The 24661-nt window shown below is 46.9% G+C and overlaps 3 protein-coding genes across 5 annotated transcripts in view; 2 read left to right on the forward strand and 1 right to left on the reverse strand.

Moving 5' to 3' along the window:
* Positions 1-1984, forward strand: part of COL23A1 (collagen type XXIII alpha 1 chain) — a 214506-nt gene extending 212522 nt beyond the window's left edge. Inside the window, exon 31 of the mRNA XM_068162909.1 lies at positions 1937-1984. Coding sequence (XP_068019010.1) covers positions 1937-1984 — 48 coding nt within the window. The remainder of the gene's footprint in view (positions 1-1936) is intronic.
* Positions 957-24661, reverse strand: part of HNRNPAB (heterogeneous nuclear ribonucleoprotein A/B) — a 30923-nt gene continuing 7218 nt past the window's right edge. For all 3 annotated transcript variants that reach the window (XM_068162864.1, XM_068162880.1, XM_068162853.1), the window contains one exon: positions 957-5782. The gene's annotated coding sequence lies outside the window, so the exon portion shown is untranslated. The remainder of the gene's footprint in view (positions 5783-24661) is intronic.
* Positions 12906-24628, forward strand: PHYKPL (5-phosphohydroxy-L-lysine phospho-lyase). Its single transcript, XM_068162842.1, has 13 exons — positions 12906-13015; positions 15577-15695; positions 16532-16691; positions 17265-17339; positions 18156-18243; positions 18338-18454; positions 18675-18757; positions 19139-19364; positions 19611-19765; positions 20251-20340; positions 20534-20664; positions 21077-21133; positions 22558-24628. The coding sequence occupies exons 1-12, from the start codon at positions 12957-12959 to the stop codon at positions 21127-21129; spliced, it is 1356 nt and encodes a 451-aa protein (XP_068018943.1). The 5' UTR covers positions 12906-12956; the 3' UTR covers positions 21130-21133; positions 22558-24628.

A 24661-nucleotide genomic window follows, 5' to 3' on the forward strand; every position in this document is an offset into this window, starting at 1 on the left:
ACAGTGAGCTCCCTTTCAAAAAGCCAAATGACTTTCATATGTGTCAAACCAATTACTAGCAGCAGCCCCACTCCAGCTCCTCATGGTGACTCCCCAGAGATGTTCTGTTTACCAAGTATCTCCCATCTGAACTGGGGAGCAAACACAAGACCTCTCTGTAAACTGCAGGAGGTGCTTTCTCCAACCACTACATGACTAGCCAAGCACTTGCACAGCTGCCACTTCTGGATGCAAGGTTGAGCTGCAAGTTGGCTGGGAGGGTTGTCTTCGTTCTCCACCCCACCAGGAGGTGTGGAGGCTTTGCTGGGGTCTTGGTGCTGGCCTTCAGTCCAGGAGCGTGACCATGAGCCTTACACACAGGCTGCAAAGCTCTAAGCTGACAGGTCACTTTGGAATCACTTGAGTGATACCATGAGGGTAGTGGAACACTGGAACAGGTTGCCTTGGGAGGTGGTTGGGGGCCCCATCCCTGGAGATACTCAAGGTGGGGCTTGACAGGGCTCTGGGCAACCTGATCTAGTGGAGGATGTCCCTGCTGACTGCAGGATGTCCCTGCTGACTGCAGGATGTCCCTGCTGACTGCAGAGGGGGTTGGACTGGATGACCTTTGGAGGTCCCTTCCAACCCAAGCCATTCTGAGCGGTAGAAAGGTGATGTTTATGATGGCCAAAATCAGTATTTTGAGTGCATGGGAAGGAGAAAGGGCCCAGAACTCAACCCTGTTGATGTTAGGATGTGCTTTATCAGCAGGTCAGGATCTTCCTAGGTCAATGAACTGCTCTGTGCCTTGTCCCCTTCACCCCCAGCCAACTCTGGCAATGGACAGGTTGTACTGTTTTTAATGGAGAGTATGGACCAAGCTCTTGAGTGGTGACAGCAGAACACTGTGGTTCCTACCTAGTGTTAGAGAAAAGCACACTTGTCACACTGGGAGTAGCTGGAGAGGGTCACCTTACTTCACTGCATCTGTTTTATTGGGCATAGGCTCTTTTACATACAAAATCAATACAGAATACAAACCCAAAGATGTGGTGGCTGACATTTACAGTAAAAAATGTAGAAATGCCTTTTGCCCTGCACCTGCAGGGAGCTGCGCTGCACACTCCTCCTCGGGGCTCTGAGGGAAAGCTCAGGGCCTGTGTGTGCTCTGCAGCTCTGCCTGCAGACAGCCATGCCATCAGAGAACCAAGAGCATCAGGAAAGGCAGCTGAAGGCAGCTCTTCTAAAGCATCTTGATAGAGAAGGTCACACATGGTCCATTCCTCTTCCAAGGGGCTCCTTCCTTCTCAGTGTTTCCTGCTGGCAAGTTAAGTGCTTCTGGCTTTCTGACTTCTGTGTTTCTTACATCTCCATCAGAAAAAGACAAATATTTTCACTCCCTTTGCACAGTCCACAACTCAGCCTACTGCAACCACTTCAGCAACCCAAGATTCCTTAGAGAAACCAAGTACTGCAGGATCCCATGGCACACCATTAGGACATCACCTGGGAACCACAAATTGCATTGCTGCCCCCAAACTGAAAAGCTCTTATCAACCACAAAGATAACAACCCACCCCAAAGCATTTCCACAGCATGCTCTCCACAGATCTGGTTGCAGAAACCACCTTAGGAAGCAGATGGTGAAGTTAATTAACTGTGGTTCCAAATTTCTGTGTTTGCTCTCATTTTGTTGTTTGTTTGTTTAAAGGCAAAGAACTGTAGCTTGAAATTCTTGTCCTTCCCCTGGGGTGCATTCAGTGTTGTGTTGTGTGTGACACATGGAGCACATTGCCTGCCTACTCGTTCTTGTGCAGAGACATTAAATGGCGTTTGCATGGTCATGAGTGGTGCTGCTAAAGCTTTCATCATGGTGAACATCTGAGCTGCAGATTTTGGGGTCTGACACTCAGGTCACTGCCAGCTGAAACTGAAACCTGTGCATTCGGTTTTGCAGGGGCCAGACGGGCTGCCAGTAGCAGGATGTTGGCATAAGGTACAGTAACAATCCTAACTGTGGATCCTGGAGTAGGGCTGGGGTCATTTTGCTTGCTGCGTGGTCACTGCTTGCACTGCTGCATGCCCTTGAAACCAACAGCTTATGTGCCTGGCAGACCTCATGTCCTGCCTTGGGAGAACAAGGTTCCACCCAGCTTCATGTCTTGTCCCCCACAGCTGTAGATTGGTTCTGGGAATGCTGCTCCAAGCACTGGATAAGCATCACAAAGCCAGGATAAGCATCACAAAGCCACTCGTTCAGCGTTGGCTGCTGGCTGCGGTGCCTTTTCTTAGCCTCCCTCAGGTCGGCTGCTTGTTAGGGCCCAGACTCGGCTGCCCCACTCTGCAAAACGGGCTCCTTCGACTTCCTCAGCCCATACCCTCCAGCTGAGACTTTGACTGTGGGTTACCTCTCCCCCACGGGGTTACAGGACATTTGCTTCCAAACGCTTTTCCTTTCTGACTCGCAACCAGGAGGCAGCTGCAGCGCTCCGAGCAGTACAGCTGGGTGCAGGTGGCCAGGCTAACTTGCAGAGCCTCACGCACCCAGAGCAGCCAGGGGCTGCAAGTGCCAAAGGCAGCCTGGGAGAATGAGGAGAGACTTGTGCCCCTGCAAATCCGGGCTGGGAGGAGGGTGCTGTAACCTCGCTCTCTGGCAAGGAGATGATACTGAAGCCGAGTGGAAGCACTAAGCCAGTTTCAAAGGTGTGGAATGTGGACGCAGGTCAAGTTAACGGCAAGCGTGTTACTAACTGCTTGCAAAGCCTGGGTTGGGATGGCAGTGCCCCCTTAGCAGCTTTTCATCCTGGGGTAAGTGGCTGTGAGGCACACTGTTCATATTAAAAGAAGCCTGAATGCCAATCCCTCTAATATTAACACCAAGATTAGTAAGTGCAATGAAGGGAGCATTTCTCTTTGGATTAACAAGTTTGTCTGTGTGTTCTTTTGCAGTGATCCCTAAGCATGAAGCACAGTCTGTAAATAATGTGAGATATTTGGATCTTTTTTAATTTTTGTATAAAAAAAGGAGAAAAAAAACCAAAAAACACACACCAAAAAAAACCCAAATATCCCAGACCCAAACTTCTGACAATAATATATTGACCTTTTTTTTATACTGGATTCTGCCACATATGGACTTTGGAAATACTGGGAAGCTCCCAAAGCCGTAAGACAGGCATGGCACCACCAGGATTTGATGCAGGTCCCAGTGCCAGGGCACTGCTAATGCTGCTGTGTGAACTAACAGCACTGAGACAGCCTCTGCCTAGCTGTGCCTTACTGCATGCAGGAGGGATCCCTGTCCTCACCTGGCTCTCAACTCTGTTTCCATCGCACCTGCACGCTCACAGGGCGAGAAAACCTGGCTGAAAACAAAGAAGCAACAAAGGATGCAGCCCTAGGGGAAAAGGGAAGCTGCTGGATACCATCTGATCGGACAGAGGACTTGCAAGCTGCAGAGGAAACAAAGCCGAGCTCCATTGGTTGCTACCTGCTGTTGACATTCTCTGGCTAACAGAGCCATGCCCATCTGGGGTTATTTACACTTGTATCAACAAAACCTTTTGCTTGGTTGTTTGGTCTTGGGGTGGGTTTTTGGCTGAAGAGGAAGCACCTCTGGGTCCTGTTCTGGGCTGTGTGGCTGAAGCCCTTTGGGATCCTGTAACCCCCAGCTGCACCAGGAAACCTCCACTGCAGAGTTTCAGGACACAGAAGCCAAGTCACACTTTTCAGCGTAGAGTATGCAGGACAGGGAGGGCTCTGCTGAGATCTTTTCCTAAACAACAGAACACAGAATGCTGCAGCTGGGGTTCCAAAAACTTTGAAGCTTGGAGTGTTTCATTCTCTTGGTTTGTAGGCTTCACTTGGGTTTGGCTTTTCTCTTTGTAATGCTGCACGCTCCTCTCCTCCTCTTCCTTCTCTCCCTCTTCCTTCTCTCCCCTCGGTTGGTCTCTTTCTTTCAGTTCTCTCAGGCACCCCCCATGCAGGACAGGGTCCTGAATCAAAGGAGGGTTATAATTTTGCTGTCTGCACATGGCAGTAAGTTAGACCAAGAACAAAGATTGGAAGCTGTTCCACAGGTCACATTTGTAAAGATGTTGGGGGGACACAAAGAGAGATGGTGCAGCAAAGAGCCATCAACAGTGATTTCAGGGAAGAAGCAGATGGCTTGCAGAGAAGTCTCTTCAGCTTACAATGAAGATCAAGAGGCCACCAGGGAGGAGACAACTGTATATGAACAAGTTCTGAAGCTGAACAGAGAAAGATGTACAATAATCCATCCAATGGGTAGAAGCTGAAGCAACACAAAACCCAAGTAAAGCCAGCCATGGGTTTTAATGGTGGGACTGGTTAATGCTAACCAGAGCTGTGATGCCATCCTTTGAATGCAGGTTTCCTTTTAACACATCATTTCTGGAGGAAATGCTTTAGCCCAGAATCAAGTTGCTAGGCTCTGTGTAGGTGAAATGAAGAGCCTGACCACAATATGGAACCAGATGTTGTAAGGGCTCTCTGTGGCCTTGATCTTAGAGGATACAGAAGGGAGTCATTTTTGGTGCTCTGAGTAGATGTGAACCCTCTGTTAGATCCCAGTTCCACTGCATCTCTTACAGCAGCTACTGCCAGAGAGGACTTGAGAGAGGGATGTGACCGTGCAGGGGCTGTCTGCCCAGTACAAGCTGACCTAGTGCTCTGCTAGTTCTTGCTCTGCTACTCTGAAGAACAGCAGGAACAGGCTCAGTGATGTTTGACTGATGTCTGTGAGTTCTTGTGTGTCTGTGACAGGGTCTTAGGTGTCCTTGAGCTTATTCCTTTAGTCAGCTGGGAGCATTTATCTGCTGGTACAAGCTGAACCGGCCACCTGGCTTGGTAGATGTGGACACAGAAGACTTACAGCTGGAGGCAGTGAACTTCTGTGACCTGTCTTTGTTAGCTGTTTAAGGGCTATGCCTATACATTGCTTGCTTTGTGGCTGTACTTTGCATCTTCACCAGTTACTGACCACTTTCTTGGTCACCATACAGATTAAATCCATGTCAACTCAGCTCAATTCTAACAAATCAAGAAACAAGAATTATATAACTCAAAACAGCAATGAAAATGCATTTTATTTACTTCCATTTCATGTTAGCTACCACTTTTGGTGCAGGGGTTTTTAAAGGCATAAGGAGCAGGTGAAGAAGCTCCCACTGGCTTCTAGTGCTTTTGAAAAACCCCTTTCACTGTCCCAAATTAAAGCTTAAAAAAAAAACCAAAAGAAAACTCTTCTCCTGTGGAAGGTTGAAGGCAAGTCTCTCATTGGTGTCACTGGGAAGAAGATCTGTAATTGTTCCCTCAATGAACAGTTTGCTCTTCCCAGCTCCCCCAGCCATCTCCAAACTAAAAGCAATGCACTACTCCAAACCACGCTGTGGGCTTCTACACTCAAATTCCTGCAGGTGTGTCCTGTTGATGGAACCTCTGCCAACAGCAATGAGAGTTCAGTCCCCAGAATGACTGCAGAAAGCACAAGAACCTGGAAGTGTCCACAAACAATCTACAATGCAGATAGAAAAGTCTGGTTTTACATACGCTGGCAAAAACTAAACAGCTTTCTACCTAGCTCCTACTTGAAGAAGTTTGATATCACTGAAGCTACAAGACAAGCTAACCTCCAAAGCTTATGAAATTATATTAAAATTTATATTTTTCTCTGAGGAAATGCCCCGAAGTCCTATTCTCTTCAGGTAAACAAGTCAGTATTCCGTCTTCAACTTGGGGAATATCCAGTGCTTGTAGGCATCAACTGTGACCACTGCCAGGCCTGCAAAACATTGATACAGAATACCAGAAGAGTGCTTTACCTGGTGCCGTCATGGCAGCTGTCCCCCTCCCGACACAGAGCCTCTGCTGCCACAGAACCCACATTAGTTTCACCAAGGGCAAGGAAGGGAGCTCCTTCTGGAGCGGCTGCACCTCTGGAGCAGGGCTGTTCTTCCCCGTCCCCGAGGCACAGCCTGACCGGTTCACGGTGTCTCCATGCTGGTCAAGGGGGAAGGCTGCAGCTGGTATCCCTCACACCCACCAGTGCTGCCACCTCAGCTGCCAAACCCTTTAGTGACCATCTTAGGCAAATGCCCTCCCTGCTGTGGTTCATTCTGCATCCCAGGTGTGGTGAGTGCAGCACCTACAAAGGAGATCCACCTGCGCAGCTCTGCTATGCTCAGGGCATCTGAGTTACGACTTAGGTCTGCAGCAGCCTGTGGGCAGTAGCTTCGCTCAACTCCTGTCACTGCCACTTCTACTGGAAACAGTGTCAGGAATTGATCCTGCCATGTTCAGCACCCATCACCACCTCAGCTACAAGGAACTGATCAGTAGATCTCCCAGGATCTGTTGGTGGCACATCTACTCTACCAGCCCCTCCTGTCACCAGAGCAGCTGAGACCTGTGGAAAGCAGAGCTCCTGGGAACAGGGTGAGGCAGAGATCCCTGGACAAGGCTGTTGTAGTTGTGGCCTGCACCTGAAAACCGTTCCTGGTCTCAGCTGAGATGGTTGCATTTGGCCTTGATGCTCTGGGCTCGGTGCCACACAGACTGACAGTGCCTGAGGGAACTGCTGAGGTTTGTATTGATTGCACAGGGTCCAAGGGGAAACTGGGGCAGATTTCCACATGCTTTCCACACACACATCTTTACAAGAGGAGGTTGTTAACTGATAGTTGCACAGCAATCCTGAGCTTATTGGGAAGAGTTAAACAAAGCTGTGCTTAGCTCAGCAGATTCATGCCAGGTCTGTTGACTGTTTTTCCAGGTGAAAATGTTGCTGGGGGGCTTGTGGAGTACTTGGAGTTTGCAAGTAGCTCACAAAAGATGAATTTGACTCTTAGGCAGGACTAGCAGTCTTGTTCAAAAACTCAGGAACTACTTCAGCCTCCCTCACCAAGCCTGGTGCCTTTTTCCCCCCAGGAATCTGCTCTGGTTGGTTGTTTGGTTTGTTTTTATCTCTAGTTTGAAAGAATTTGAATTTGATAGGAATTCAGAACCCCAGATCAATGTGAGCACTTGTCAGGGGCCATCAGGATGATTGGCAGGGGGGCTGCTAATGCTTACGAAATGTAGGTCAGTCTGAGACTGAGCAATTGATTTGTCTTGATCACTGAAATACTCAGTGTGTTAGAGCCTTGTGGGTTCATCAATAGGGATTTGGGATAACACACTTAAGTTACTGCTCTTGGGCACCTAAAGCCCAGCCAAATGTGTGTTTTGTCTTTGCTTTCTGGTTGACAAAACAAAACTCCTTAGTCTACATTAGCCAACCATGAAAGCATCAACAGAGGAGAAGCAGCTTTCTTTACAGCTTAACTATTTAAACCTGTACCTAAAGACCATCTTCCCAGCTGCCACCACCATCTAGCCTCCTTCATTTTGGAAGCAAACTGAGTCCTAAGAAGAGCACAAGAACTGTCACTTGAAACCCCTAAGCAGTTGTCAGCCATGAAGCTGTGCAGGCAGGGCTACCTTGACATGGCAAAAGGCACAGACCTGATGCTCACTGTGGTTCTAGCAGCAGCCTGGGTGCTCCAGGAGCGGTGATGTTGCACCCAAGGTAGGGGCAAGAGCACTTTGTTTGTAAGCAAGGAAAGCTGAGGGGAAGGGAATGGGTTCTGGGGGGAAGGGAGTGTGGCCAAGCAGCCACTAAGGTCTGTAACTCCAGCTCAGTGCTGGCAGCTTGAGGCTTCTCTGCAGAGCATAAACCTGATGCTGATGGGGGTAGGTGAGATTAGTTAAGAGTTCTGCAGCTGAATCCTGGGCTTGGGCGCTGAGTTCTAGGGCATACCCCTGGGTTATCAAAGAGGTGGCAAAGAAATGCCAGTCTGACTCCAAACTGAAGCTCTTGCCAAGCCTGAAATCCAAGCAGTTGGCTTGTAGGGGCTTTTTAAAACCCAATGAAGACACTGCCCTGTGCCTTTAGTCTCATGGGGCCCTCCTCACGCACACTGCTTCCAACACTTGCTGTACATGTAATGGTGGTGAATGTATTGCCATAGAGTTGTTCTCCCCTGTATTTCAAAATGTCTCCTCTAAGGATAAGAGACTTTGGGATGTGTTTGGGTTTGGGGAAACCAGTAGGTGAAATATTCAGCTTTTTGTCTTCTGCCATTTTATAGCTTCAGCACTTGAAACCTTTAAGCCAACCAGCAGGACACATGTGAGGTGTCAGCAGTTCAGCACATGCTGTGCACTGATGAAAAGTAATCCATATGGAGGGACACAGGCCAGTGCTCCTGGGTTTAAGGTTGTTATAGTAACCCAGTACCCAGGAAGCCCGTTTGTGATGAGCAAGGCTTTCCTGCCAGGAAGCTCACGTTGGAGGTTGGCTGTTCCTTCTGCCCCCACCTGCAAGCCCAGTGGCCCCACCTCAGCTGCTGCAGCTGAGCACAACTCTGTTGGCTGGCACAGTGCTGGGCTAGATCACATCAGCAAGCATTTCAGTTTGCAGTGTTAATATTATCTCACCAGCCACAGCTCAGAAAGAATCTGTGGCTTTGGGCTTTTTTCATACGTGGTTTGGCCATGAGCCAAATGCAGTGGACTCCTGGGCCAGAAGGAAAGAGCTCACCCATGTGAAGTGCAAAGCTGAATCAAGGTGTTAAGATGCCAAAGGTCTCCAGCTTTCTGGCAGTGGTAAATAACCATGGTCAGTGTAAGTGTGCCTTACTAGTCTGTGAATGTAGCATGAGCTAGGAAGGAGTATGAGAGCTTGGCTTTCCTGGGCACTGAATGCTGATTTAATGCTGCCCTCTAGAGATCTTTTGGGGGTTTTAACAGAGAGAGGTTTGAATGCCAGGACCAATTCTATGCAAATGTAATGCTGTGACCCTGCTTCCTTAACTGGCAGTGCACACAGGGGTGGGCACACCTTGTGCACCACTAGATGGTTTCAGCAGAGGTTTGTAGAGCAGCAGCATGTAGACAGATGGACACTTGTTAATCTGTGTTCCAAATCTGCTGTTTCTCTCTTGGGAGGTTCCATCCCATACTCTCCCTTCTTTTGAGTTAGCCTCATTGTTGTCCAGAACCATTTAAAGCATTCTCCAAATAACCTCAGTAGGAGGTTACCTGTCAAGTTTCCATTTTAAAGGATGGAAGCTTTGAATTGATTTTCTCATTGATTTTCTTGGCAGACAACAGAATCAGATTTAAGGTAGGGAAAAAAAATATTAGTCACAGTACACGATAAAAATGTTAACAATTTCAGTGTCCCCCAAACCTCCTCTCCTGCATAAACACTGTACAGATCTGACTGAGTTCAGCTCAGTGGATTTGGTTCCAACTTGTACTAGCATAGCTAGGATTACCCTCAGAAGGTGCCCAAGGGTGGAGTAAAGCCCCAGTATTGCTCTGTTTCATTTGAGGCTCCCAAGTTCTATCTCCTGCTGATGTGCTCAGCCAGCCTTCCCCTGGTGAATTATTTGGATGGATATCAAGAGGCCTTAGACACTTTAGCTTGCCAAGACAGTTGCTCAGGCATGCTCTGACCTTGGCAACCTTACAGGACAGCATTTATGTAGGAATAGTTCTTGGACCCTTTTGCAGTAGTCACTTGGGGATTTGTTTGAGTAAAAAAACAGTGGAGAGGGAGAAGCAAACATCTGCTCCCTCCAGCTAACCCACTCTCACTGCCCCTTGCTGGAGTCACCTGCCTTGGCACTGCAGCCAACCTGACTGTAACTAGTACAGTCAGAAATACCTCACAGCTCCACTTTGGGGGAGGCACTGCAGACTGAAGCAAACCAGTGAGGAAGAAAAGCATTTCCTAAACTTGGCTTTCCCTGATTACCATAAGCTAGGAATTACTTCTAGGATTTTCACAGCCTCAAGTAAACTCCTGCAGCTTTCTCCATATGCCTGTGTCCCATCAGATGGCACAAGCAAAGGGATGGCCAACCATTGTGTAACCTGCAGCTCCAGTGCTGAAAACCTGTCACTTACAGACTGATGGAAGAAGGACTTAAGAGATTGTATGGGAGGAAACCACAGTGAGGGTGGGAACCAGGAGGTTTTGATGCATAGGAAGTAGCACTGCTGGCAAGAGAGTGGAGTAAGAAAGACATTAGTAACATTGGTGGTTTCCTTCCATCTTAGCCCAACAATCGAGCCCTGTTGGCCAAGCTCTGGCAGAAGTTGCCTCACAGTTGTGCAGTTTCGTGAGCAGTCAAGCTCAGCTGTGTGTCTGTGTGTGGTTTCTTATCTAATGTAGATATCAGTGAAGACAAACACAAGGTGGAGGTGTCCCAGGCATCTGTAAATGACACCGGTCCCACTTGCTGCTTTTTTGTATGCTGTTAAGCACTGCATTGTGTGCTTGGCTTTGGACAGGGTGCTTCATGTGGTGTTACTAAGTGCAAGTGGGTGCACATCAAACTTGCCTTGCTGCAATTACATTAGCAAAACTAGGACCTGATTTGGCAAAGCAAAAGCCCCCACACTGCCCCCTAGAACGTCCAAATTAAGCAGCAGAGGCAGCAAACTGCCATCAGGTAGAGTGGGAGCTGGGGTTCTGTTGTGTTCTATAGGCTATTTTGTCATGCAGCAACTTTTTTGTGCTGTTATTTGGGGGTTCTTTCTTGTGCCACCTTGACAAACAATCCAAAATACTCAATGTGATGACAATGCCACAGTCAAAACTGAGAGCCACCTGCTCCAGGGCATCCAATTACTTTGGGCACAGAAATGGTTTTGAAACTGGCCCTTCTGAAACCTGAGAAACTCCACCTGCTGGTGTTTAAAGCTCTAAATGAGACCCCCAGTTCCTGTGCACTGCTCAGAGCAAGCCATGCAATGTGTGCTGTATCTGGCCTTATTTGTCTGGAAGTTATGCTGAGAGGGCTTAATCCTCTGCCACGTTATGCAAGTGTCCCTCATTTGTGAGCGTGGTTGCATCACTCCAGTTAGGCTGTTCAGAGGAGAAAGGGCTGTGGGAGTGGTGTGGGGTGGTGTGTGTGCAGCTTGGACAGCTCACAAAGATGAGTGTTGCTCTGAACACATTTACATGGTATTTTAGACAAGGCTGACTAAATTCCTGCCAAATCTCTCACCTTCAAAAGGAACTATCTAGAGATACTGAAAATGCAGACAATGCACTTAACATCCTCTCTCTGCAAGCTCCTGGTGGTTTTTAAGCATCTGTGTGCCAAGGCAAGTATCCTATTGACTCACTTCATGGGGGAACAACTCTACTTAAAAAATGAAGGCATAAGTAACAGAACAGTATTTCTTATCCATTGTTTTTAACATTTAAGTGGTATTGCTTAGTCCTGCATCATGTATTTCTAGTTTAAAGCTGCAAGGGACAGTACATTAGCTTGAGACCTCCACAACTACTGTGGGGTTGTGCTTTCTGTAACAGGAGCAAAGAGTAGCTCATCAGAAACGGTCTCTCTGTACAGAATACTTTTACACCTGTGTGAATATGTACAATGAACTCTGCATTTGTAACCAAGAATAAACTTTACAAAGTGTAAATGTTCAGGTTATTATAAATAGCTACTAAATATCTTAACCAGACAAGAGTTCAAATAAAGATCAACAGCCATGATTTAACTTTTCCCCACCCCCCTCTGCTGTCTTTTGTTACTTAAAACCTGAGTTTTATGCAAGAACTGAGTTTGCCTTCCTAAGCTCAGCCTGAGTGCATAGCAACTTGGGTTTGGATTCTCTGGATTACAGGAAATCTAAAGTGCTCCTGCTTATATTAACTGCACCCAGAGAGAATTGTTGGTGGCTGTATCTAGTGAGCAGCCAAGTGTGTAGTTTTAAAAGGGTTTGCTCTGGTTTCTGGAGTCTTAACAGATCTTGTCTGTTCAAAACAAAATGTCACCAGGTACTTGGAAGGAAATAAAAGAAGTCTGACATCTTCCAGAGAGAAGCTTGATATGTTTGTGAACTCAGTTATGGGATACAACACCCACAGTAGCAGAGGACTTGACCCAGAACACTCTTTCTGGTTATCTTCATATTTTTGATTGATTCCAATCAAACAGAAATGGAGGAATGGCCATTCTAACCTGATGATAGCATTGCCTCCTTTAGTCCTAAATATTGCCAATCCTAGGATTGGCTTTTAAGTCATCAGTGATAAGCAGACATGTCCAAACACAAGAGTACAACAGTAGAAGTGGCTGGGGGGTGACTTTCCCTTAATATAAGTGGTTGGGGGGTTGCTTTTCCTTAAACAGTAAAGTATGTGCTGAAGAATTAACACAGCTGTAGCACCTAAGCTACCCCCTCAAATTGGTTTCAGCTGCAAAAGAAACTTCCTTGTGGTGTAAGTATTTCAGAAGAGGGAGTGTTATGATATAGTTGTAATAATGATCCTGAAAAACACTCAAACTCTCTTATCTCCTCTGAGGTGCCTGGTAGCTGAACAGGATCTGAGCCCATGTGGTGTAAGAGCAGGAGGCACAGTTCCCATGTGAGCTGCCAGCAGCCTTGCAGGACAGCAGTGCTCCCCCCTGTTTGTGCTATAGGATCTTGGAGATACAGCATCAGGAGTGGTGACTTTAGGTGAGGAGTCCATTCTCAGAGCTGGAGGAGCCTGACAGCACTGCTGAGCTACTGCTGTACTCCTTCAGCTTGCCTACAGCTGTTGTTTGGGAGGCCAGGGGCCAGGCCCTATGGTAAGGGAGGTGCAGGGTTACAGTGCTGCTGGAGCAGGCACGCAGGCTGCGCCCGTGTTCTCCTGCAGCCCTGCCCAGCGGTGCCAGTTTCCCGCTGGGGTCAAGCTGCAGGAAAAAGCTCTGCGCTGCAGCGGGACCCCAGCGGCTAACTGCTGCCACCGGCACCGCTGCTAACAGCCTGGCAGCGGCGCGGCCCGCAGGGGGCGCCACAGCGCCGGGGCGGGTCCCAGCGAGGGGAGGCGGCGCCTCCGCTCCCCTCCCCGGCTCGATCCCGGCCGTGTCCCGCCCGGGCCCTCCGCGGCGGCGGGAGCTGCCATGAGGCCGGCGCCGCGCTCCCGGCAGGAGACCTTGGCCCTGCGGCGGCAGCTCATCGGGTAAGTGCCGCGGTGGGTGAGCCGCTGCTACACCGCTCCTAGTGCCGGCAGAGTCCTGCCGCCGGGCGCCTGACGTGGCTGCAGGGCCGCGGGCCGCCGGCGGGCTCGGCCCCAGGCTGGGAGCGGCCGCGGCGGGGCCCCAGTGCCCCGGGCCCTGCTGGCCGGCTCCTCTCCTCTCCTCTCCCCTCCCCGAGCCCGGGCGCACGAGTTCCCCTGCACGTCGGCAGCGGCGAGTTCCGGCCGCTCGGAGCCCGGCCCCCGAACACCGCCACTGCTCCCGGGGCTACAGCAACAGAGTGCCCTCCTCGGCACAGAGTGCAAAGCCTGCTTTTACGGGTGTCATTAACAGCAATTACCGTCTCGTAAGGGGAGAGGTTACGAAACTAACGTAGAAAACCTGTCTGCTATCTGCTGCGCCTGCTTTAAGTGCCCAGAAAGCACTTCCCCAGCTCAGCCGAGAGCACGGCGTGGGGCTGCACTAAGCCCCCCCCGCAGAACGGCCGTGGGGCTGCACTGAGCCCCCCCCCGCAGAACGGCCGTGGGGCTGCACTGAGCCCCCCCCGCAGAACGGCCGTGGGGCTGCACTGAGCCCCCCCCGCAGAACGGCCGTGGGGCTGCACTGAGCCCCCCCCCGCAGAACGGCCGTGGGGCTGCACTGAGCCCCCCCCGCAGAACGGCCGTGGGGCTGCACTAAGCCCCCCCCGCAGAACGGCCGTGGGGCTGCACTAAGCCCCCCCCCGCAGAACGGCCGTGGGGCTGCACTAAGCCTCCCCCGCAGAACGGCCGTGGGGCTGCACTAAGCCCCCTCCCGCAGAACGGCCGTGGGGCTGCACTGAGTCCCCCCTGCAGAACGGCCGTGGGGCTGCACTGAGTCCCCCCTGCAGAACGGCCGTGGGGCTGCACTAAGCATCCCCCTGCAGAACGGCCGTGGGGCTGCACTAAGCCCCCCCCTGCAGAACGGCCGTGGGGCTGCACTAAGCCCCCCCCTGCAGAACGGCCATGGGGCTGCACTAAGCCCCCCCTGCAGAACGACCGTGGGGCTGCCAGACCGGGCTGGGCTGGGCAGGGCAGGGCAGAGCCTCTGGCTGACCCACAGCCTGGCTTCCAGAACACTTTTCGTGACACCAAAAACGTGATGAAATTAACAACATAGCTCTGCCCAGGTTGGTAAGTACAAAGCTCGGTTCTAAACTTCCTTGTATTGTTTCAACTGACTTATAAAATCCGAAGCTCAACAGACCCCTACCAGGCAGGGTGGTGGGACAGCCACATTTAACTTTGGGAACGCTTTCACAGAATTCCAGCACGCTGGGGCTTGGAAGGGACCTCTGGAGAACATCCAGTACAACACCACCACCACCCCCCGCTAAAGCAGGACCACCCACAGCAGGTTACCCAAGACACCAGGTGTGTTTGCAGTCTCTCTAGAGGAGACTCCACAACCTCTCTGGGCAGCCTGCTCCAGGGCTCTGGCAGCCCCACAGCAAAGGTTTTCTTTACCTTGTTCCTTATTTCCATGTTGTACCTCATATAAACTCACAACCAAGGCCACTTTAGATGTTTTATACATTGAGCTAAAAGCAACTGGAACTGTGTCAGTTGCACAAACCTGAAGAGCACAACTCTCTGCATTTCACCTTTCTGAAACCCATTTGCCCTGCCACTGGAAGCCAGACCCAGCCTAAAGAGCTTTCTTAGCATCCATTAAACAGTCAGGATAAGCTTACCAAAAAAACCCAACAAGCCTGACTGTTTTAATCATCCTACTGCCAGCTTACACAGAAAGCACAGGATTCCTCTAGGAGAGGGCCAGTGAAGCAGTTTCTCATTTGATCATTGTCTTTTGTTGTTCATTTGACAATGATTTAGTATTTATTTATGGGCCAATTGGTTTTGTATAAGCAGTCTCTTCCTAAATGAAGCATGAAAGTTTGGCATTGCCCTGCAGAGTCAAATCTCTTGCAACTCCCACTTAGGCAGATGGGTTTCAGTTGAGGCCATTTGGCAATTCATTTGAAAAGTGAAACAAAACAAATGCAGTTAAAAGCAGACCCAGCCTCAGAAAATCACTCAAGGTATCAGCTGAGGTTAATGAAGCTTTATGCAGATGGTTCACCTGTACAAGTGTCTGGAAAATCAGGACCTTGGCAAGAATAGCAAGAATCTAATACAAATAATCACAAGGCAAGAGGCACTTCACAGAGGGTTTCAAGAACACAAAGGGGAGACAGCAAGGAGCTGCAGTTAAGACTGGATGAAACCACAGCACCAAGTCCTGTCTGTGTGCTGTGGCTAGATTCCTTTAAAGGATTTTCAGTTCTGGAGTGGCATTTTTTTCCCTGCAAGTCTAACAAAGTTTCTCTTGATTTAGAGCACAGGGCCTGTTCTCTTCCCCATCCGTTCCAAGCTTTGTTTTAAGGGCCAGAATGAGGATGGCAGCACGTGCCCACAAACTGGGGTAGTATTTTTCTATGAACTGCACTGAAAACTAGCAGCAGCAGAATAAACTGTGACTTCTAGAACTCACTCACACCTGTTTTGCTTTCTGCTGCTTGCCATAGCTCCTCTTGCAAGCTGTTCTTCTCTAATGAGCCGCTGAAGATCGTCAGGGCCAAAGGCCAGTACGTGTATGATGAGAAGGGACGGCAATACCTTGACTGCATAAACAACGTTGCTCATGGTAAGTTAAAAGCCCTGTGGCTCCACACCATGCTTTCCTAAGCAGAACAAGGAGCAATCAGCACTTTTTGCCAGTGGTATTGTGCTGGGGGGAAGGTTGTTTAACTGGAGAAGTGGAAGAGAGCTTCCTTGAGCCTGGTTTGGGAAATTACAGATGGCATTCAATGTCTGTGCCTGTGAATGCGCTTTCCAGACGTGCTGCCTGTTCTGTCTTCCTAGGAAAAACATACTTGCCTAAAATGTATGGATTTCTCTTTTTCCCCATGAAAGCTCAAGTACAGCACCTAACTGTAAGATTAACAAATGGCTCAGTGGTTTGTGGTGTTTCAAGTTGAAGTTGCTGCTAGGCACAGAGCCACAGGACCACTGCTTGGTGTGCTGCCTTAGCTGTGCCCTATGAAGCAGCTGCTGCTTTCTCCCAGCACTTTAGAAGCCCTCTAACCAGTCAGTGCTGCCACCAACACCCTAGAGCAGGGCTAAGAATTCTGGTGGTAAAGCTTACTGCACACTCCTAAACCTCTAAACTATGTCAACATCTGAGTCCAAACAGCAAGTCAGACACTATTTTAACACAGCAGTTTCTAGTATTAACTACAACCCTTAAAGCAGAGTAGCAGGCAGCTTCAAACTTGTTGAGGGGGGAAAAATGAGTTGTTTAGACAAAACTTACAAGGTGTACTGACATCATCATCTGCTGCAAATGCAATTATTAATGCCCCAGATGATCATCAGTGGTAATTTTTCTGTACTATGAGAGAAATGTATGTGTTAGTATGTTAATGAACACCATAAGTAGCATGGAAGAACTCTTAAAGCACTGTCCCTGCTCTCTTGCAGTTGGACATTGTCATCCAGATGTAGTAAAAGCAGCCCACGAGCAGAACCAGCTGTTAAACACAAACTCTCGTTATCTCCACGACAACCTGGTTGACTATGCAGGAAGACTTTCAAAGACACTGCCTGAGAAGTTGTGTGTCTTCTACTTTTTGAATTCTGGGTAAGTCAGGCCCATCAGGATCCAGGCTGGCTTTTCACTAGGTGCAGACAGACAAGTGTGTGTGGTGTGGATGACTAGTGACAAAAAACGTGGCTTGGGGCTTATGTTTGTGAGCTGTAGTCCTTTATAGAAACTCAGTGACTTTGAAGTTCACAGCTAGCAAGCTCTCATCAGGAAATTTACCTGGTGCTTTAAGGAGTTTATTCTATTTATAAGGCCTTTGGACTACAGAACAGTAACATAAATATTTACTCTACTAGTTTCTGAGCTGTCTTCTGAACTGGGAATTGAGTTAGATGTAACTATGTAGATTTCAGGGAGGGGAAGCGGCATACTCTGAAACTGCAGCTGGAAAAGAGCTGTTTCTAAACCAGCTTCTCTACTCCAGCTTTGTAAGATGGATTCTGTTCTGGCCAGCACTCCTAACTGAGTGCTTATTGGAAAGGACATCTGTGAGTAACATGCTGTAAGATCTATCTGTTCTTTGCAGACACCAAGAGCACTGCAAGGGAGGGCAGAATTTCAAAATTCAGACCTCTGTAATTTAACTTTTCCCTAATGCTTCCCTTGTAGGTCTGAAGCAAACGACCTTGCCCTGAGGTTGGCACGGCAGTACACAAAACATGAGGATGTTGTTGTTTTAGACCAGTAAGTACACTGCCAATTCTCTCTGCTTGCAGGGTATAAGGTCTCAGTTTTGGTCAGAGCATTTCTGAAAACCTGTTGTAGTAGAAAGACTGTAACCAGGAAGTTGAGGGAAGAGATTTTTTCCCCCCCTCTGTTCACTATGCTCAAGGCCAGCTTAAAGACCTGTGTCCAGGTTGTGCTCTCCAGTGCCTGACAGATGTTGGCATACTGGAAGGGGGCCAGCACTGGCCTGCCACAATGGGCAGAGGGGCACAGGCTTGAGAGGTTAAGAGAATTGGATTTGTTCAGTTCTAAGAGATGGTTACAAGGAGATCTGACTACAGCTACAGCTGTCTAATGGGAAGGAGCAGGAAAGATAGAGCCACTCCTGAAGGTGTATGGAACAGGAAAAAGACAATAGCTCTTAACTGAAACCTGAGGAATTCTGAGACACATGGAGAAACTTTCACCATGAAGGTGGTGGAATACTCAGGATACCCAGAGAGACTGGCAACTCCATCATTGGAGGATATTCAGAAGTAGGCCAGTCATGACCTTTCCAGTTGTTCTAGTCTTTTACAAGTGCTCATGACTTAACTGCTGTGGTTCCAGTCACTGGTCCAGACAAACCAGTAACAGAACTGTCCCTCTGCATCCCTTCTATGAGATACAAAAAAATCCCAATAGGAGTAAGATTATTGATAGAAACTGCAGAGCTGAACTGACTGTATTCCCACCCAGGGACACAGCCTGGCTACTCTTTACCAGTAATGCTAATCCTAAGGAACTCTTGATATTGAGGAAATTACTGTTTAGTTCTACTAATTGTTTTTTAAGTGCTTACCATGGACATCTGACATCCTTGATTGACATAAGCCCATATAAATTCAGAAATCTAGGAGGACAAAAGGAATGGGTCCATGTGGTATGTACTTCAGCCTCTAACTATCAACTACTTGTCAATTTAATGAGTTCTTATTTATGGCATACTGAATGTAACATTCTGTTCCTTTGCATAGGCTCCTGTTCCAGACACATACAGAGGACTCTACAGAGAAGACCATGAAGATTCAGTAACAGCCTATGCTAATGAAGTGAAAAATATTATTGAGCAAGCACATAAGAGAGACAGGAAGGTAAGAAGTGATTGCTTTAGCCATTTGTCTTGCCTTAGAAATGAGCATGGCTGTCACCAACATTCCAGGATTACTGAGCTCCATGATATGGACTTGTCAGATAGAAAAGATCACATCATAGTGCAAGAACCATCTAACAGCAATGGATTTGCTAATGGTAGACACCCTTTCCACAACTTTCCATACTGTGTTCAAACATGATGTGCTACCTGTCTTTCAGATTGCTGCATTCTTTGCTGAATCCCTGCCAAGTGTGGGTGGTCAAATCATTCCCCCAGCAGGCTACTTTCAGAAGGTTGCAGAGTAAGTGGTCATTTATTAGCAATTCTGTTAAAGTTGAGAGATAAATGTAGGTGACAGAGAATGCCTCTGCCTGCTGCAGCATATAGCTTGACAAGCAGGAACTGGCCTGTGCCTTCACATTAAAATGTAAACATTGTGTGGCAAAGATCTGCTTTTAAATACCTGACCTAGTGTGAGGGATCCCTGCCCATGGCAGGGGATTGGAACTAGATGATCCTTGAGGTCCCTTCCAACCCTAACAGTTCTCTGATTCTATATAAAATTTAAGCCTGGAACAGGTTTGTGTCCTGGAAGTTTGCAAAATTAATGCCTCCTGCAGGTTCTTGAGTAAATGGAACATGAGGTTTACTTTTTGAGACAGTCAAATCTGTTCTGTTACAGGCATGTGCACAAGGCAGGAGGTGTATTTATTGCTGATGAAATTCAAGTTGGCTTTGGCAGGGTTGGCAAGCACTTCTGGGCATTCCAGCTTCAAGGAGAAGATTTTGCACCTGATATTGTCACTATGGGGAAACCAATAGGAAATGGGCACCCCATTGCCTGTGTAGCAACAACAAAAGAAGTTGCAGAAGCATTTGCAGCCACAGGAGTAGAGTATTTTAATACAGTAAGTAAAAAGCTACCTAAACCCTTTCTCTACAGGAGTCTAATTATTCAAATCAGATAATCATGCAGTGTTTTTATTAAGCTTTATCACTCACACAGTTACTGTTTGAGTAGAGAACTTTGTCTTGACTGGCTCACTCTGGCAGAAAGAGCAGTATACTCACTACACCACTGTCTCTACACTTTCAGTAACCTAGTTGTGTTTTCCTTCCCTTTCCCTGAACATGTGCTCTTTTCCTGAGCTCAGTTTGGAGGAAACCCTGTTTCATGTGCAATTGGATTAGCTGTGTTAGATGTGCTTGAGAAGGAAAACCTTCAGGCTCATGCCACAGAAGTAGGCAACTTCTTGATGAAGCTACTCAACGAGCAGAAACTGAAGCATCCTCTGATTGGTGATGTCAGGTATCAGTGCCTTGTTTACATTTCTGTCTGCTTTGGGTTTGTGTCAGTCTGTCAAACAGCTCAATCCCACTGATGCAGCTTCAACATTAAATCTGTGTTTACAGTAAAGATCAGCAGCCTGCTGTACATTACATTAAAACAAACTGTATCAGACTTTGGGTAAGCTCAGGCTTGTCACTTGAGGCCAGTACTGCTTTACTGATTTATTACTTGCTAAAGGAGTTCACTTTTCTTGTTTGAACTCTTCTATTAAGTGCACTCAGTACAGAATTAGTGAGCTGGACAGAAAATATGCTTCTGTCCTGCACTGCCATCCTGAGCAGATAGAAGTTTGTCTTCAGAATAGTAATACCTTTCCTATGGCTGGCCCAAACACCAGGTAATTTTCATGCAGTAAAGGTTTGGGCTCCCAAAAACTTCTCTCAGTATTTTAGTTCACATGCAGTTCTTTCCTCTGACACAGACTGACTGTATTTCTTTCAAAGGGGCTCTGGCTTATTCATTGGAGTAGACTTAATCAAGGATCAAGCAGAAAGGACCCCAGCCACAGCAGAAGCTGAGTATCTAGTAACAAGGTAAGAGAGGGCAGCACATAGTTCTAGTTTGTCATTGTGTGCTTGGTACACACTGGTCTCAGCATTTGAAGTTGTTAAAATGTAGCTAACTGGCAGGAAAAGAAAAGCAGGCAGAATCTGGACTGCCTGCTGATGCTTTTAAGTGTTTGACTGTGCAAAGGTAAACATAATTCTTACTTATTTCTCTTTCCAGGCTTAAGGAAGAATATATTCTACTGAGTACAGATGGGCCAGGAAGAAATGTACTTAAATTCAAGCCCCCAATGTGCTTCAGTATGGAGGATGCCACCTTTGTGGTGGACACAATTGACAAGCTACTAACAGGTAATACAGATGAAAGCTGCCTGCATAGTGGCTTGTTCTTGGACTGCCTTGAAGGCAATGCTGAGTCTACTTTTGGAAGTGAGAAAGTATAGCCAAGATGGTAGACAATGAGCACATAAAAACTTACTCTGGGGCAACACAAGTTTAGCCTCCACTTCTAAACCAGAACAGCATCAAGTTCTCTCACAAAACTCTTCTTTACTCCACAGATGCACATGCCTTTTAAAATGGCTTTGTTCTGGCAGAGTGTTTACAAATCTGAACGAGGGCAACTGTTCAAATTCTGCTCTTGAAAGGCATAATCTGTGTGCATTTGCAGCTCAGGGTTTTGTGCAACCTTCTTCACACTCAGCATACACCAAACTTCTCTTAAGTCATGAGTTTGCTAAATTGATGCTTATTGTCTCCCCAGAGATGGAAAAGGAACATCTGAACCAACAGGAAACATACACTTCTTCTACCTGAGCAGGTATTTATCTAGATTCATCTTTTTCTATGTTAAGCAATGGGTCATAAACAGAACTTCACAAGCACTGTCACTGCTAGAGCAGGACCAAACTTCCTCAGATGTTTACACTGGAATTTCTGGCAATCTAGAAGCATGGACCAGACTTGGGTACATCTGGTGTTCACAGCTACCTTCCATCAGAGTGTGACACTTATAGTAACACTACATGTATTCATTGGTTTGCAGCCTAGGTCCAACATGTCTTACAAATGCCTAGCACTAGAGCATGCCCTGCTTGTCTGGGAAGCTTAAAGAATGACCAGGTTTAACCCTTAGCATGCAAATGACACATGCCCATCAGGACAAAAACACAGCTTTTGTGCTAGCTGCTCAGTGCCTTAAGCCTCTAGCCAGAAGCTGTTGCAGCTGCTTAACTAGTCCTCACCAACTCTGCCCTCAAGTCCCCTGAAGGGCAGGAGCACTGTATATTCATCATGCCACAATATCTGGGAACCTCCACTTAAGCCATCAGCTTTATGGAGAGCTCTTACTTGTGTTAAGTTTCATAAACAACAGCAGTTCTACCACTACAGCTCTTCTTTTCCTTAACATCTGGCTTTGAAATTGCATTTCATTTGTCTCTCTGGAGCATTTTTGACTACTTTGTAGGATCATTTCAGGTTCAAGGCTCTTATCTCAAGCATCAAATTACCCCTACACTCTGAAGTTCATGGGCATCAGTATTATACCAAGTACTGTTAAACCTTCCAAGCCTTGTAATCTTAGTTGAGGTCCCTCTAACTTGCTTAGAGGGAGCATCCATCTGAAACTCCTTTTGCCAGACTCATGAGCACAGCAAATGCTTAGTTAGGACCTCAATAAAATCATCCTTTGGTACACACAGCACTACTTCAACCTGCTCTGACTAAAAGACACCCAAGTGTTTTTTACTCAAGTGCATAATAAAACTCTAGGTACCTGGACAGGAATGTACCTCATGTCATCATGTAATAAATGTCATCCTGGGTGGCCTCAACCACCATACTGCATTCAGTGCCATGGCCCTGAGCTAAGGAGAAACATGCTTTTAGTTCAGTGCAATATTAGTATAGCAGGCACGAGAAAAATGTGTTAATATTTTATTTAGCAAGGTAATGAAGAGACATACAGCTGTTTGTACTACTTATTCTTCAGAACAGAAAGAATACTCAACAGTGCCAGTTTAACTTAAAGGCCTAATGACTTCATGTGCTTGTCTACAATCTAAACTGAGCATGAAAAATGCCTTTATTTTCTACAGGAAACCAAGAATGCAAAAAGCCTCTTACTAAGTACAGTACTAGTAGGACACTTACATAGAATGTAAGCGAAAATGAGGCAGTGAAGTAAATTCCTTTTAATGATGCTTTTACAAAAAAACCATAACATTATTTTTGTTTCCATAGGTTTCAAACAATGTTCAAGATCTACTACTAAGAAACATTATTCTACTATAATAATGCACACTTAAATCTTCATCCTAGCATGTCTTAGACCAGATAAGTTACCTTTAAATTGGTTATTTTCAGTTATCTTGTTGTTAGTAAAAGCTTTAGGAGAAATAAATATTAGAACAGCTTGTTTCAACTCTGCCAGAAGTGTGGAATGGAGTTTTATTTAAAACAGCTTATCTAAAACTGGTTATTATAAAGGAATGTATTTCTAGTAGCTACTATAAATACATTGAAGTGTTTGCTCTTTCATGTTACTTCAGTAAGTTAAGATGAGCCAATGGTGTCTCTTACATCTGCTGCTAACCAATGCAAATGCCATTCTAGCTGCCAGTGCACCCAGTCCTCCCTAAGCTCCCCTAACCAGTTTCAGTAGCCAGTTCCAGAACAAGGTCCCTAGTAACACTGTATTCAAACACCAGTCTCAGCATCCAGATCAAGACAAAAACTTCAGTCCCAAATTCATAACATTAGAAGCCTGAGGAACAGACAGCTGAGGGCCACAGCTCCCAAACCAGCTCTTAAAAAAAATGCTCTGTCCTCAAGAAATACCCAAGCAGGATTAGTCCATTGAGTACAGTACAGCCATAAGCAACAACCTTGTATACAAGCCCTAGCTTTCATCAGGCAACTGCATGGTCTTTGTATCACAAACTTTTCATGCAAAGAAGAGAGGGAAAGCCAGCTCTGCATTTAAGTACCAGTATCCTCAGCTTCTGCTTAAGGCCACATAACCTGTCCAGGAAGCATTACCTACTTCCAAAAACCAAAGGAACAGCCAGCTGACTACTGCTAACACCTAGCCAGAAGTACTGCAGCAGTATGGTCCTGGTACTACGCAAACTCACTGTCAGAAGGTAAACTGTTTGCTAGAAAAATACTTTGCTACCCCTTATTTCCTAAGTAGGAGTATGCAGTAATGCAGTTCAACTTTTCAGCCAGACAGTGGTACTTTAAAATACTGTACTCATTTATTTCAGTGTTCTGCAACTGCTATTTGCAAGTAAGTTGGCCATTAGGTTACATACTCCAGCAGCTGTGAAGCTGTCATGTCAACCAGCAGTTTTAAAATCTGATTCACCTATTTTATGCTTCAGATTTCCATTTTAAGCCCAGGAAAAGTCTTACAGACTTGTAACTTTACAGCAAGTTTTTCTTTCCAAGGCCAGCCAGCAGGGAGCAGCAGATCAGAGTCCCTGCAGGAACAGCTGCATCCCTTGTTAAAAACTGAACAGGTCACTACTAACATCTGTCAGATTTTACCTTTAAAAGGTAAGTGGAACTCCAATTGGTTATTGCAACAAAGATTGGAAGTTTACTTTGTGCAGCAGCACTTGCTGCTTCTCTGCAAGTCTGAGATAGAGACTGTTCTGCAGCAAGACAGGAAAACTCACATGATAGTTATTGCCTGAAAACAGTGATAAAGTAGTCCCAAAAAGGGAAGGTTATTTCTAGCTGGCCACTCATCTTTAGAGAAAGAGGTTTTGTGTTTGGTTTTGTGTTTTGCTTTTTTTTTCCACCCACAAGTTTAGTGGAAGTTCTTTTAGCCTGTTTTGATACACAAAAAGGCTGCCAAAATTCAGGCTTTGCATTGGTAATTTCATGTCTAACCTGCCTTTCAAGGCTATTAAGGACATGCATGCTGTTAAGGACTTGTAGAGAAGTTTTAGGCTCGACAGTGACACATGAAGTGCAGCCAGCTTCTTGCATAACTCTTAGCTTCCTCCTGCCATGCTGTCTAGACTCCCATGCCCTACCTGAAGCCTGTGCCTCCGGCTCCTCCTAGCAGAGCCCTACAATACAGACACTACCACAGTTAGGCTGAGCCTGTGCCTATCTAGAACATGAGCCACCAGCACAGCCTCTGTAAGAGCTGGGGCTTTCTACCCAAGTTTTTCTCCATAACCTCCAGGCAGAAGTGACTGCAGTTTCCAGCTGCCACTTCACTGCCAGTGAGCACAACTACCAATACAGCCTTCTAGTCTTAAGATTAAAAAAAGCCATTTAAGCACAACTCTTCATCTATCAAGGTACTGCCACGAGCTAAGTTCTGGGAACA

Source organism: Melanerpes formicivorus, unplaced genomic scaffold, assembly GCF_026170545.1.
Source record: "Melanerpes formicivorus ecotype bairdi unplaced genomic scaffold, bMelFor1.0.p_v2 SCAF_2, whole genome shotgun sequence".
In the NCBI taxonomy this organism is placed as follows: domain Eukaryota; kingdom Metazoa; phylum Chordata; class Aves; order Piciformes; family Picidae; genus Melanerpes; species Melanerpes formicivorus.